This window comes from Telopea speciosissima, chromosome 3 (genome assembly GCF_018873765.1).
Source record: "Telopea speciosissima isolate NSW1024214 ecotype Mountain lineage chromosome 3, Tspe_v1, whole genome shotgun sequence".
Classification (NCBI taxonomy): domain Eukaryota; kingdom Viridiplantae; phylum Streptophyta; class Magnoliopsida; order Proteales; family Proteaceae; genus Telopea; species Telopea speciosissima.
Window position 1 is genome coordinate 25142255 of NC_057918.1, and position 15752 is coordinate 25158006.

Here is a 15752-nt window from a genome sequence, read left to right on the forward strand (position 1 = left end):
CTGAAGCATCCCAAGCATGCTCTTAAAGTACTCTATCAAAATTGGAAAAAAAAAAAAACTAAGAAATAAGCATTTCCAGCTCAAATAAAGAAAAGTGAAAATGGGTTTTACTTACTAGTTTTCAGTCTTCAAGAACTCACCACTTTATGGGAGCCCAGCTCATCGTGGTTGATCTAAGTTGCAGATTTGCATCATAATCGCCGTCCAGTTATCCTAGGGCGTGGGTCATTCTCAAAGCGATTAAAAAGAAAATGCTTAGTTGAAGTCTCATGGGTGATCAACTGAGCTCCGTCACTGGTTCAAGCATGCTCAGTATTCGATAAAATGCCTTCACCTAGTTCTTTTAGAGATTGCGAGTTGGTCCAAGTTTGGGAAGGGTGGATTTTGAGATGGTGATGACTCATGAGACCTGACCTTTGGCAGTTTCGTCCGCTTGGCTGCCCTATTGTAGGGCAGAGGACTATATATACTACTACACCAGACTTCTTATTCTCTTTTGTTTTGGGGCTATCTTAAGTATTTCTTAATCCATATGAATCAATATTAGGGGAAAACCAAATGTCCACTTATATTGGTAAGAACTATTAAAGTAAAGAATTACCAAAAAAATAAAAAACCCTATTATAGTAAAGGAGAGGTTTTTATTTTTTTGGGTAAACAAGTAAAGGATAGTTTCATACAATGCTACAGTGCAGTTTTTGCATTAGTAAGGGGAGGGTGTGAGGTCCATGGGCCAAAAGGATCCTGTGCAACATCTTGTCCGGGTTGTACATGCAGTGCCAGATACAGTAAGATGTGAAAAGACCGTCTCACCCCTGCTTGGGCAAGAAGCTCAAGCATGGATAAAGCAGTCTCTTAACGCCTCGCTATGTTTGGCACTGCACGTGCAACCCGAGCAGGGTGCTGCACAGGAGCCGAGTCCATCCATGGGTGAAATGTGATCGGCTTAGATTTATCCTGGATAATAACCGATTTTGGATATTAGTGGGTTCCCTAGATTGGTCTACTGATCACCCAATCCGATACACATGACTCTTTTTTGGGTTATTTGACCGAATTTTCAGGGCTGACAGCTTTTTGAAAATTTCCTGATTTTTAGAATTTTAATATTTTTTTGACTGATATAGATGTATACCAAAAGCTATCATACAAAACCTGAATTTGTTGTCAGTAGGTCAAAACCTATCATGTGCTTCTATTCCCTAAAGATAAATTCTATCCAATATCTTTTTTTTTTTTAGGATTAAATTTCCCTCCACTGATAGAGGTCTGTTCACCCAATATCCTAGGGCTCACAAACCTCTCTTAGAATTTTAATATGTTTCAAAATACCTTTCTGATACTTTTTCCCGTTCTTTTTTATCCCATGGTGAATGGGATCTCATTCACTGCTGGTGGAAGGAAACTCCGTCCATTATTATTATTATTTTTTTTAAATTTGATTGTTTGAATTTGTTAAGAAACAAAAGAAATATAAAAGTTACTGTGAAAAAGTAAGAAACATCTTCCAAAGGTCTAGATGTCATGCCTTATAATTCTTTCAACTATTGTAGCATGTTATTGACATAAACAGCACTGAGTCTCAGTTCGGAGATATTATCATCATAAAATACATTTTTATGATAATGTGGTGGACAAAAGATAAGTATGTGTGCCTGTGTATAAGTAAGCTTCTTTGCTTTTGCCCTATGGTTATCATCATGAAATACATTTTTACCAAAAAACAAAAATCATCATAAAATACTTCGATATCTTATGTAAGAGATCGACTATACTTTTATAACTCCAAATATTTCAACATTCTCCATTTTTTTTTTTTTGGGTAAACGGGAAATTTATTGATGAGAGGGGTGAGTACAACCAGTGGCATCAGTCACACAAAGGTCCTGAAGCCACCGAATGGAGTTTGGCCAATCTGTCATGTACCCAATAGACAGCGCCTTCCTTGCTAGAGCATCCGAGACACAGTTCATAGCCCTAGGAACAAAAGAGAAGATAACAGAGGAAAAAGAAGTCCTTAGCGTAGTCACGTCCACTGCTAAGTCCTCCACTTCCCACCCTGGGGACTTTGACCCCTCAACAAAAAGAATAGCATCCAAGCTATCCGATTCCACCACAAGGTTATCATATCCCAGCTCTAAAGCCAGAAGTAGAGCATCACGAATCGCCAGCAGTTCTCCTTGGATGATCGAACCAAGAACAAGAGGGATGGAGCGAGCCTTCACCAAAGCACCAGAATGGTCTCTAAAAATAATTCCCAGTCCTCCCCTACCCGTCTCAGCAGTGAAAGCCGCATCACAATTTGCTTTAACCGAGCCCATCGGGAGTCCAAAAAGAACATCGATGAGAACTATCGTTCCCCAAGCCAACCGAAGAGGAGTTTGAAGCACCCCCTGAAAATCGAACAGCATTAGAAAACTCCACGAAAGTTTTGTCGACCATTTGAAGCACATCCGATGGATCCCAAGTCTTGCCATTAAACACCTGCTCATTCCGGGCACGCCAAAGGTACCAACAAATGAAAGAACCTCTAGAAATAGCTTCTCGAGCCATCTTTTTATCTTGCTTGAACCAAACATTCCAGCTATAAATCCAATCCACCAAGCTCGGCCTTTCAGGAGGAGAGAATTGAAGAGGACTACCGAACCAAACATTTCAAGCAAAGGGGCAGTCGAAGAGAATATGGTCACCATTTTCAGGCTGAAAACCACATTTAGAATAGATTGGATCGATGTTGACATGACGAGCCTGAAGCCCCGCTCCAATAGCCAAAGCTTCATTACAAGAGCGCCACAGCAAAGCTTTGCTTTTAGGAAGGGATTGAATAGACCAGATTCTATTCCAAACTACATCAGGGATATGATCCCATTGATGGCTTCTAGACGTGGAAGCCCTCGCAGCAAGGTTCTCCTCCTCCTTCCTAGCAAGCATTTTATAAGCCGACTTGATTGAAAATCGACCATCTCTAGAAGCTCCCCAAAATCTCTTGTCTTCTCCACCAAAGTGACTCAAAGAAATTTTAGACACTGCAGCTAGATCCGAAGGGTGCAACACAGCTTGTAATAACTCAAGGTTCCATCTCCTATTTGAATGGTCGAAAAGATCCGCCACAAACAATAAATTGCAATCCTCCGGTTTTTGAAATTGAAGCTTGCCACCTGGTAAGGTTGGAACCCACCTATCTTCCCAAATTTTTATTTTGGAACCGTCCCCAACTCTCCATATCAGACCTTCTAGGAGAACCTCCCGGCCTACAAGAAGACTCCTCCAACCCCAAGAAGGGCGATTTCCTTCTTTAGCTTCCAGAAAGTCACTACGAGGAAAGTAAATAGATTTCAAAAACTTAGCCCAATGGCTGTCCGGAGAAGACCACAACCTCCAAGCAGCTTTTGCAAGCAAAGCAAGATTCTAAAGCTTAGAATCCTTGAAGCCCAAACCACCTCTCGATTTAGGTCTACACAACCTCTGCCAAGACATCCAATGAATTCGCTGCTTCTCATCAGAGTCACCCCCAAAAAATCTAGCAGAAGCCTTTTTCACTGAGTCATAAAAGGACGAAGAAAGCTTGAAGTGAGAACTGGCATAGTTTGCCATAGGAGCTACTGCTACTTTAAGTAGCACTTCTTTTCCAGCATGAGACAATAACTTCCCTTTCTAGCCTTGGAGTTTATTTAGAGTCCTTTTCTTGATTTCATCAAAGACCTCTTTTTTGGTTACCCCAAAGTGTGTAGGTAATCCCAAATACTTTGATGGTCCATCGCCATGCTTCACTTTAAGAATTCTAGCAAACCATCTCTTTATTCTTTCATGAGTATTTGGACTAAACATAAGGCTGGATTTATGAAAATTAATGGCTTGACCTATAGCACTACAGTAGAGATCCAAGCAGTCCTTTAGAGAGTTAACCTCCTGTAAGTCAACTTTAGCAAAAAGTAAACAGTCGTCAGCAAACAAGAGGTGGGTAATGGGTTCGCCTCTGTGACGAACTTTCACCCTTTTGAGATTACCCTCCATTTCAGCCTTCTTAATAATAGTTGTAAGAGCTTGAGAACAGAGAATAAAAATGGAGGCGAGATTGGATCCCCCTGGTGGATTCCCCTAGATGGGGAAATAGCCCCCTTAATACACCCATTAACAAGAAGACTATAAGAAACCGAAGTGATACAAGTCATAACAAGTTGCACCCAATTTCTCCTGAAACCCAACTTAAGAAGCATACCTTCAAAGAAACTCCTTTCCAGCCTGTCATAGGCCTTCCTCATGTCTAATTTCAGAGCCAGGTATTTCTCCTGCCCTTTTTTCTGCTTCTTAATGTAGTGAAATAACTCATGCGCCACCATAATATTATCAGAGATTAACCTACCAGGAACAAAAGCAGACTGGGAGGACGAAATCAACTGGTCCAAGACCGCACTCAGGCGGTCAGCAATAACCTTGGTGATGACTTTGAAGGCGATCAACATTCTCCATTGTAAGTATGAAATACCATTTAAGATTTCAATCAAAAACCTTAAGACATTAGATGGAGATGGTCTGAAGGTACATTAAAACACATCAGAAGTCTTAGATAATTGATGTTAGATTATACATCTATAATTCCAAACATCTCAACACAATAAAGACATGCGGCACAATAGAGAAAAAGAAGAAGAAATCAATTCATTTTTCTTTAAGATCATGTTTGCCGTCACCCCATTAAAGAAAGAATCTCTTCACTCATAGGTGTTCCATTGCTCAGATGGGACTCGTAGAGTAATGGGGAGTTTCTTACAAGGGGGCCAGGTCATTGTGGCATCCAAGTGGGTTTACCTTCACGGCTTCACCTAATGTGAAAGAAAACGTTTGCCCTCTCTTTAGTGCCGTGAAGTCAAATCTCTACAGTGAATTAACAATTGAGATTTGATTAATTAGGTAGCATTCTTGGAATGGGTCACGGTTTTGGTAATCCAAAATTGGTTCCGGATCGCCCTAAGTCGGGCTGGATTGAACGGAGATGCCCCTGCTTTTTTTTTAATAAAAATTGGTTTTTATTATCATTTTACCCTTGGGTCGTACAAGTGGATGGGATCGGCCAAGAATCAAGATAGCCCTCTATCAATACGGATCTGATCTGAACGATTCCACCGATCTGAGGCCGATTCCTTGAATTATGGTATGGGGGTATGCTGGAATCCAGCTCTTCCATACAATAGTCCAAGTAATTGTGAGCCTCAAATTCATGGAAACGATAGCTAAAACAAGTTATTGGTTGTTCCTAATTCACAACTGAAGTTTTACATTCAAATATGAAAGTAAATAAATAAATTTGATCTCTTCTTCAGTAATAAATATTAGCAAATTTAATCTTTTATAGCATTTTTTATGCTAATAAGAATCTTATTGCATCTGTTCAACACTGTGCATTTTTTGTCTTAACCAAAAAAAATATCTTATTTCCTACATCTAATTTCAACCACACTCTCGATAATTGCCATGTGGCAGCTCATTTATGGATCAATCTAACAAATCCACATTCTATTACTGAGTACTTTAATTATGTTTAACCAAATTTAGGGGAAATTCAAGGAAAAAGAATTGAAGAAAAATTGTTAGAAAACAAGAGAAAATCATATATATGATGGATCATATGGTTGAATAGACCAATCAAGGCATTCAGGTAGTATCGATATGGTAGGAACCTGAGTCCCTACCTTTTTATTGATTCTGATCGTGGGTGTAGACTAGGTTATCCTTACTTTTATATACCTTGAAGTGATTCATATCTTCTCTTTGCTGATGATACCTTCTTATTTTGTCATGCTAGTAAAGTGGATATTTTTCCCTTCAAGCCGTTATTGATTTTTTTTTGTTTTGTTTTTGGGCTATATCAAGTGAATAGGTAAACCTTTCCAAATGTGGTGTAAATTTTAGTAAGAATTGCTTCACACAACAGAGGAAAATTTATTGCGTAAGGGTGTCAAAAGCTGGCCCGCACTATTAGGCCTGACATATATTGACCGGCTATAGCCCGAGAGCGGCCTAACCGATTATTTAATGTGTCAAACTCGATCATGCATCGATCGGTTATTAATCGGGCATTCACGGTGCAAGGTAGTAGCTGAATCAGGACCGACTGAACCCTAAACCGACAGGCTTGTTAGAAATAGGATTCTAGGCAATCAATATAAGACTTGACAGAATCTGCTTGTATATAAATATATATATTTATACCCGAATGAAATATATCAAAATAAATACAGAAATTAAGATGTGTTTCTCAGTTTCAGGGGTGAAGAAACACACAATAATTTCACTGGTTTCCTTCACAAATCTCTTGAAAGAGAAGGAATCGTTGTGTTTATAGATAGCGAAGGACTCTGGGGTGGAGAAGAGATTCAACCGACACTCTTTAATGCAATCCAACAATCCAAAATCTCGATTCCTATTTTCTCCAAAGGCTACGCGGATAGCAAATGGTGTCTCTGAGAACTGGTTGAGATTGTTGAATTATAATATGCATGAGTGAATTGTTGATGGAACAACTCAGCGAGCTAGTCCATTTTCCTCCAGTTGTCCTTATGTCTTTGACAGACTCCACTAATGACTTATCAATGAATCCCTTAATGTACAGTGAAGCCTTGGAATCCCTCACAATAAACTTTTGATAAAACTCTACAATTTGGCTTTGGTCATCACCATATATCTGTCATTTATATTCATAGCTTTATGGCTCCAAATCCGGCTTTCTTACGAAGCCATAAAAATAAAACTATGGTGGAACCTATAACTTAGGCTTATATTATCGATTCCATGAATCACAACTTAGGCTTATATTATTGATTCCATGAATCAACCCCACCAACATATGTTTTTACATGCTACCTTTGAACCAAGGTAACCTTCCAAATATTTACATAACCGAATCTAAACATATCTATTAGATTCAATTTCCAAGTAGAGATTATCACTCTACTTGGCTTTATATATCTCTTAAAAGAGACTCAACATGTAAATATACACATTCTCATAATAATTCCCACATATTGGGTTTTTCACATTCAGAGATATAAGCCAATACAATATGAAAATGTCCTTGTGAGAAAATTGTGACCCCTCCACTTCCATACTAATTTGCCCATGCAACTTTACTAGCATATCAAATGTAGCTTAGCATTCAAATAAAACTCATGCTCCCAAGCAAATATGTACATAAATCCATGCACAAATACTGATAGAATAAGCACCCGACCAATATGTATACAATGCCACTTGTCTCTATCAACAACCAATTTGATCAACAAATACAGTCACTCGGCTTTGGCAAACTTGGATTTACTTGCCAATACTTGGATTTAGCATACCCCAATCAAAATAAATGCCCATTAGATGTGATCAACCAAACATTAATTCAAACATATGATGGGTATATGAAAATATCTCAAACCTTACATCATAAACATGTGTCTAAAACATGTAGCACCATTCATATAAAATATGAAAATACATAAACCACATATGGACTAAAATAGAATGAACCAACAATAATGGGCTATGATGTCCACTAGTTTTCAAAATAGAAACTGGGAGACTTATCCCATAGTAATAATGAATATGACCCAACTCAAGAGATGGTGTCTCTTGAAAAATACCAAACAGTAGATAAACAGTACAATGTAATGTCATAAAAACAAATTGGGTGGTGCAGCCATCGGCACTAAGAAAAGAAAATATCTTTTATTAGCCAAAAATCTTAACTCAACAAAATGAGTTAAGAGAAACATTGTAACGATTCACAAAAATGCTTCTCTTAATTGGAAATATCCAACTCTTAGTCCAACCGTTTCATCCAATAGTCAAGCAAAACCACTAAAAGTCATGCATGCTATTGAAACCATCGATCTTATATACAAGATGTCCATGCTATTGAAAGATCTCCTTCGAGGTTCTCATGAACCGAAAGTAACTCATTCAATCTATTCAAGACCAAGTGTAAAGACACATTGGTTCACAATTCCCAACAATCAAAACTAACATTATATAATATAACTCACCATTCAACCAACACAACTACCTTCTTAAACTCTGTATCCAATTTTTATAAACTAAAAACCATGCCATGTGCCTCTTAAGAGTATAGACCCCTTCTCAAACCATTTCATAATTCTGAAGCAAACACCATTTGAAGAAAATCATTCGGTTATTTACCTTTGATGCTTCCATCCGAGGGATCTCTTCTCTTGAGATACCTCTAAGGCCAAAGCCCATCTGACCAGATTGATGTAAATAAAACGGTGCCAATGCCCGTGCCATGAATGGTGAACCAGTGCCAACTCTCTAAACAATATATGGCTGGCCATCTTCACACAACGGTGGTAGTAAAATATGGAGAGAAGCGACCCACAATGGACCGGTATAACAGAGCTAGCACCTGTCCCTTGCAAAAAGCAAGTTGGCCTGCCGCAGGCGATGGTGAAGCCATCCTTTGATAGGAGCCGGTCCTACCTCGATCTCATTCTCCAGTCTACCTCTCTTTATCATTAATTAAAGCACATGAAATCCTAATTTCAGTGTTCAATGGATAAGGCATACCAACACGTAATTACATGTACAGAGTACGTAAGAGAGACACTTTCTCTTGCAATAGCAATAAACCCCATACGGTTTGTCAAATAGGAAATCAGAATTTCTAATAACTATAAAATTCAACAATTTGGATCCTCTACTGTCGAGCTGCCCGGCAGGACTGTGCTACCCAGACATGGTGCTACGTGCAATGACTGCCTTACCCCCACTCAGACAAGGCATTTGGGCAGGTATAAGGCGGACATTGCACGCAATACCATGTCTGGGCAGCACAGTCCTACCTTAAGATTGTTAGAAAGATAACAAAATGGGCATAACTATAAGACTTATCTGTGTTGTATGACAGATTGTATAGTCACCGAAATATCCTCGTAGAAACCGGAGAAGGGATTGAAAGCACAAATATCATCCTATTGTATCACTTGAATCATCAAACCTGTACTTTGAGTTGAGTCATCGTACTAACGTACTTTCCTTAAGGTATTTGAACGCCCCAAACATGCGCAGACCGGGTTGACTTTACGTTCTCACCTCCAAGATAAAACAACTCCAATCACAAATGGCAGCACCCCAAGTGTGATTACGATACGAAGTATCCGAAGGTAATACTCACTAGTTCATTGACAAGACTCATACGATAGAGAGGAAAACTGTTTCAAAACCATGTTAGAGAAATGGCAAGACCTCCCCTCTTTATATAGGAGAAGAAGAGACACATCTAAGAGATGTCCCCAAAAGTTATGCCCCATACATGTGTCTTTTCCCACAAGTCATGTTTGTTAGCCATTCAAACAAGACTTCCATTAATAGACACATCCATTGGCTATTTAGGTATCTATTAGGAAAAGACTTAACCCTCTAACATACCTTTCATAAAATAAAATAATATTTTGAATCTATAATTTTAAAATAATTTAAAATTCCAACAAAGCCCGACAGACTCAATAACTGAGTGGGTCAACAATGTGAAATTGTGAATATGGATCCTCTCCCTCTTCGGGATAATTTTGTCGTTAGTATACTATATCTAGCCCTACTCTATTTTATAATCCAAAATTGTTTTTTTTTTTGGAATAATGTTCTATATTTGTTTTTAAGAATGGACATTTAGCAATTTGCACAATTCAACACAAATAATAGGGTGTATGTGTGCTTGACACTTTACACCTGGAACGAAAGTCAATTACTTATTAGGTTAATCTTCACCTAACACTACTGCTCGGTCGAGTTTCCCGTTTGTTTGTCGGATAAAAAGGGGTAGAAAATTTAGGAGGATGGGTCGGTTGGGTTGACAAGGAAAGAAAAGGAAAGGATATAATGGAATATGCATTTTGTAGTGAGGTGTGATTTAGTGGGAGAGAGAGAAAATGGACATGAAGTGGGATTTCATGGGAAAGAAAGGAAATAGGAAGATGACAGAGATAGATTTAAAAGTAAAATTTTCATGAATAGTGCCAAATAAAGTGTGAGAGAGAGATAGATTTACAAGTGAATGGGGCGGGAAAAAAAAAAGTTTCACCTCATCAGACATGAATAAATGGATTCAATGAGCTTATCTGAAAGATTTCCACCCAATGTATTCAAACATACACATCCTTGGTATTTTGTGGAGAAATAATACACTTTCCATCCTTTTTGCCTGTCCCATTTTTATCCGGCAGACAAACAGGCCCTCAAGGAATTGGAGAGGACAATTTTTTCAATCTGCATCGTCCTAGCCTGGCCGATGGAATGATTAAGAATTAAATAATGGGGGAAGCACATGATGACTGACAGTGATTAAAGAATTAAACATTGGTGGAAGTAACTCGGAAATTCAATTGGCAGCTGCAACGTATTTTTATAAACTTTGGATTCCAATCTATACTTTTACTACTCTCCTTTGAACTAATTCTTTCTCAAGGAAGGAGAATTCATTGAAATTTGAAAGAAGAGACCTCCCAGACATCGTGTTCGCTACTGCAACTGCAACTTCATGGCAGCACATGATGGGGCTTCCTCCTCCTCCTCCTCCTCCTCCTCCACCACCTCTCCTATCTCTTCAGGATCATCCACTAATTATGATATGTTTCTTAGTTTCAGGGGTGCAGAAACAAGCAATAACATCACTGGTTTCCTTCACAAAGCTCTTAAAAGAGAAGGAATCGTTGTGTTTATAGATAGCGAAGGACTGTGGGGTGGAGACGAGATCCAACCAGCGCTCTTTAAAGCAATCCAACAATCCAAAATCTCGATTATTGTCTTCTCTAAAGGCTATGCGGATAGCAAGTGGTGTCTCCGTGAACTGGTTAAGATTGTTGAATGCCATATATCCAACCATCAAAAAATTCTACCCATATTCTTCGATGTTGAGCCAAGAGATGTTCGCAATCAGACCGCAAGTTTTGAAGGATCATTTCAGAAACACAAGGACAAATTTGATGATGCCGAAATAGAGGATTGGAAGTCAGCCTTGTCTGTGGTAGGAGGGAAAAAGGGATACGAACTTGAACAAGTAAATGGGTAATTCTTGAATAATCCCATCAACTTTTTTTTTTTTTGATTTTTTAGTGTCATACAATATCTTATAAGATTTTCTCTCACCTAAGATTTTGACCTCATTAGTTCTTATTTTTATTTTTTTCTTGATATGAAATAACTGCAGAAATCAATCAGAGCTAGTCAAATTAGTTGTTGATTGGGCAGTGAGTGAATTGAGTAGCAATTGCTTGGGAGATGTTAGAAATCCTATTGGATTAGATGACCGTGTAGCCGACCTATCATGTCTGTTGAAGGGGGGCTCCAATGATGTTCGTTTGGTGGGAATCTGTGGTATTGGGAAGACATCTATTGCAATAACTCTCTATAATCGCATTTTTAAAGAGTTTGAAATGAGTTGCTTTCTTGCAAATGTCAGATCAGAAGAAGCATCAGGACCAAATGGTATAGTTTCTCTTCAACAAAACTTATTTATAGTGTCTCCAAAAAGAAAGCTGAACCATGCACTGTTTATAGGGGACAACAATTGATAGAAGAACTACTAAAAGGGAAAAAAGTTCTTTTTATTGTTGATGATGATGTGGATTCTTATTCCCAACTTAAAGATTAATTGGCTAATGAATCCATTTTATTTGGTCCACCAAGTAAGGTTATCATAACAAGTAGAGATGAGCAAATTCTAAAAGTAGCTGAAGTTGATGAAATATATTGGCCTTTAGAACTGGATGATGAACAATCTCTTCAGCTCTTCAGTTGGCATGCATTTTCAAGGCATTATCCCCCTGACGATTTTAAGCAGCTTTCCCACAGTGTGATACAAGTGGCAAGAGGTTTGCCATTAACTCTAGAAGTGTTGGGTTCTTCTCTCAGTTGTGAAAGAGACAAAAAAGTATGGGAACGTATGTTAAATAAATTGAAAAAAATTCCTCATAGGGACGTCCTCAAAATTTTGAGGATAAGCTATGATAATCTAGAAGAAGATGAGAAATCTGTATTTCTTGATGCTGCCTGTTTTTTTGTTGGATGGAGGGAAAAAACTGTAATTCCTCTATGGGAAGCTGGTTGTGGCTTTGACGTGATATCAATAATAAAAAAAACTCACTCAAAGGTCTCACCTACAATTCAAGCCTCAAGACAACTTGGGAGATTCCTATGATGTGCTAAGCATGCATGATCAAATTCAAGCCATGGGAAGGGGCATTGTTTTGGAAGAAAGTCTTATGGAGCCTGGCAAGCGCACCAGATTATGGTCTTATATATGATGATATATTGGAAGTATTAGAAGAACATAAGGTAAGACTTTTTTCTTGGGCCCTTTTTCATTTCTATTTGAGTATTATCTATCCTAACTTTTTGAGAAACAGTAAGATGAAGTACATAAGAACCAAGCATAAAAAATATATGCATAAAGTTCATTTAATGAGTTAGTTACTCCGTGTCTTTTTCCTTTTTCTTTCTTTTGGTTTGTGAGCATCAGTTTTCATTTTTGTTTTCTCTTTTACATTACAGGGAACTCAAATAATTGAAGGCATCCTCCTGCCCTCATATCAACATGGTGTACATCCTCTCAATTTTCGGAGTTTATGGCTACAAAGGGAAGATTTTGCAATGATGTCCAAGCTATTAAGATTCCTGCAAATTGATGGAGCAAACTACTCCGAAATAGACATTCCATGTCTTCCTTCTAATTTAAGATGGTTCAGTTGGAGGCAATGCCCTTTGGAAATTCTACCTAACAATTTTTATCACAAGAAACTAGTTCATATGGACCTATCATATAGCAAGATTAGACAAGCTTGGACAAACAAGCCCCAAAATGAAATTCATTTATAGTTTTTGTACTTTTCTTTTGTCTCATTTTGTTATCAAATATTATAGATAGCATTATCTTATATTTTTTTCTTTTGTTTGACAGCGGTTCCAAAAAATTGAAAGTTCTCCGTCTTGGGGAATGTGTTCGTCTATGTGAATCCCCCAACTTTTCATGGTTTCCTTACTTAGAGACACTGGATCTTGGAAATTGTTCTAGAATGGTTAATTTACACAAATCCATTGGTGATCTAAAGTCCTTGGTTACGCTTTCCTTGGGTAGGACAAAAATCATAAGACTCCCAAACAGTATTTGCAGGCTGAGTTCTCTCAAAGATTTGAGTCTCACGTATTGCTCATCACTCAAAAGCATGCCTGAGTCAATCAGTGATCTAAAGTCTTTGGTTACGTTTTTCTTAGATGGGACAAAAATCGAAAGACTCCCAAACAGTATTTGCAAGCTGAGTTCTCTCAAATATCTGAGTCTCAATTGTTGCTCATCACTCAAAAGCTTGCCTGAGTCAATCGGTGATCTAAAGTCTTTGGTGAAGCTTTTCCTTGAGTGAGGCAAAAATGGAAGAACTCCCAAACAGTATTCGCAGGCTGAGTTCTCTCGAAGATCTGTGTCTCTGGAATTTCTCATCACTCAGAAGCTTGCCTGAGTCAATCGGTGATCTAAAGTCATTGGTTAGACTTACATTGGATGGGACAGAAATCGAAGGACTCCCAAACAGTATTTGCAGGCTGAGTTCTCTCGTATATCTGTGTCTTTATAAATGCTCATCACTTAGAAGCTTGCCTGAGTCAATCGGTGATCTAAAGTCTTTGGTTACGCTTTCCTTGGAACAGATAGTAATCAAATAACTCCCAAACAGTATTTGTAGGATGAGTTCTCTCAAATGTCTAAGTATTTCTAATTGCTCATCACTCACAAACTTGCCTAAGTCAATCGGTGATCTAAAGTCTTTGGTTGAGTTTTACTTGGTTGAGACAAAAAACGAAAGACCTCCCAAATAGTATTTGCAGGCTGAGTTCTCTCGAATTTCTGTGTCTCAATGATTGCTCATCACTCGAAAGCTTGCCTGAGTCAATCGGTGATTTAAAGTCTTTGATTGACTTTTCCTTGGATGAGACAAAAATTGAAGAACTCCCAGACAGTATTTGCAGGCTAAGTTCTCTCAAAACAATTAATCTCAATGGAATGGAGTCACTAAACAGGTTGCCTGAGGCCATTGGTAATCTTAAATGTTTGGTTGAGCTTTTTTTGGACCGGACAAATATTAAAGAACTTCCCAATGGCATTGGATGTTTAGAGAAACTTAAGGTATTAAGTGTTAAGTATTGCCATAACCTAGTGATGCTAGATCCAATATTTGGGGGGAGAATGAGGTGTTTGTGTTTCGTTAACCTGTTAGGAACCAACATTTTAGTATCATCGGATGATGATTTTGTAATTAATGCTCCCTGGTTTAGTGAAGTTAATAATGGGGAACAACAAGCTGGAATCTTCTCTCCCACCTTGGCTTAGTGGTGTTCGACATCTTGAAGTGCTTGAATTGCAAGGATATACAAGGCTCGAGTCACTCCCACATTTTTCGGGCCTAACTAATTTAATTGATGGAATTAAGGCTTTATAATTGCGCAAAATTGGAAGATATTGGAGGCCTCAAGGGAACAAAGTCCTTGAAAGAGCTGCACATATGTAATTGCGACACCATAGCAGATGCTAGAAGGAAGATAATTGGGCAGGTTAATTATTTTTTTGTCTTAATTAGTGCTGTCTTAATTGGTTTCTTAAATAATTGATTGATGATTATTGACTGTTCCTACTCCTATCCTTTCCTTTCGTACGTCTTATTATTATTATTTTTTTTTTTTTTTTTTTGCAGGGAACACTTTTATTAGCAGATGATGATGATGATGAGATAAAGACAAGTAGTAGTGCTGTCTCCTTGAATGTTAATGATGATGATGCAGCATATATACGTAAGGGGTTAATTCTATGTCTTGTTTTTGCATTTCCATTAACCCTCCCGGTCCCGGTACAAGAGGGTGAGCTTGTGAACTTTCGTTTGTATCTTCGAGCAGATATCATCCGTGGAAAACATAGAAAGATTTGTTGTACTATTCATCTGCCACCAATGAGGAGAGTTAAATATACTACTGAGCGAGATTTAATATACACTCACCATTTCAAAGGGTTTGACTGGTTTGGGTTTCCATTGGACGAAACAGATGAAATTGTGGAAATAGGTGTTATATATATGATTTTATGCAATAGTGGGCATTTTATCGGATTTAAATTGAACTGTGGAAGCTTTTATTGTTGGAAAGCACAGAATGGGAGGAGTAGCAAATAATATCTGAACAAGAAGAATATTGTAGCTAGGAGGAAGGTAGCAGATTTCTTCAGATGGTCACACGATGATGCTGGAGAAGAGATTCCGATGGTTTTCTCCGAATCTTCTTCTTCTTCGTATGATGAGGACGATGATGGTGAATCTTCATATCATGATTGTGAATCTTCATTACTTGATGATGATGATGATGATGGTGCTGAAGGATCTCCATTAAAGAAGCGGAGAGTGAGCTAGCTAGCTAGCTAGTAACAAAACAATAGGTCACTTTTACAGCTCTTCAAATGTTGGTTTGAAATGATATGAGAGATTCTCGCTAGCTAGCTCACTCGGCGCAATGGTAAGGTTTCTCCATTCTGATCTAATGGTCGTGGGTTCGAGTCAAGAAATAGCCTCTTCGCAAAGTGGGGGAGGTGGTAGTGATTTTGATGGCGGTGGCAGCAACGATGGTGGTGGAGGGAGGTGGAAGTTACATTGCAAGTGGTGTTTTATTTTGAACATGAAATTACTACCTTGCCCATCACATTAACCATATGTTCATTTAAG

At 38.2% G+C, this 15752-nt stretch overlaps 2 protein-coding genes and 1 long non-coding RNA gene across 3 annotated transcripts; 2 read left to right on the forward strand and 1 right to left on the reverse strand.

Annotated features, from left to right (window-relative positions):
• Positions 1 to 1835: 1835 nt before the first annotated feature.
• LOC122655009 lies at positions 1836 to 2553 on the reverse strand. Its single transcript, XM_043849261.1, has 2 exons — positions 2485 to 2553; positions 1836 to 2393 (listed from the first exon to the last, which is right to left on the reverse strand). Exons 1-2 carry the CDS (start codon positions 2551 to 2553, stop codon positions 1836 to 1838), a joined length of 627 nt encoding a protein of 208 aa, XP_043705196.1.
• Positions 2554 to 10537: 7984 nt separating this feature from the next.
• On the forward strand, positions 10538 to 11570 carry LOC122655010 (disease resistance protein L6-like). The gene is made up of 2 exons (XM_043849262.1): positions 10538 to 11064; positions 11207 to 11570. Exons 1-2 carry the CDS (start codon positions 10538 to 10540, stop codon positions 11568 to 11570), a joined length of 891 nt encoding a protein of 296 aa, XP_043705197.1.
• Positions 11571 to 13006: 1436 nt separating this feature from the next.
• On the forward strand, positions 13007 to 14002 carry LOC122656382. The gene is made up of 3 exons (XR_006332093.1): positions 13007 to 13128; positions 13469 to 13474; positions 13982 to 14002. It is a non-coding gene; the product is annotated as an uncharacterized LOC122656382 (long non-coding RNA).
• The last annotated feature ends 1750 nt before the right edge of the window (positions 14003 to 15752 follow it).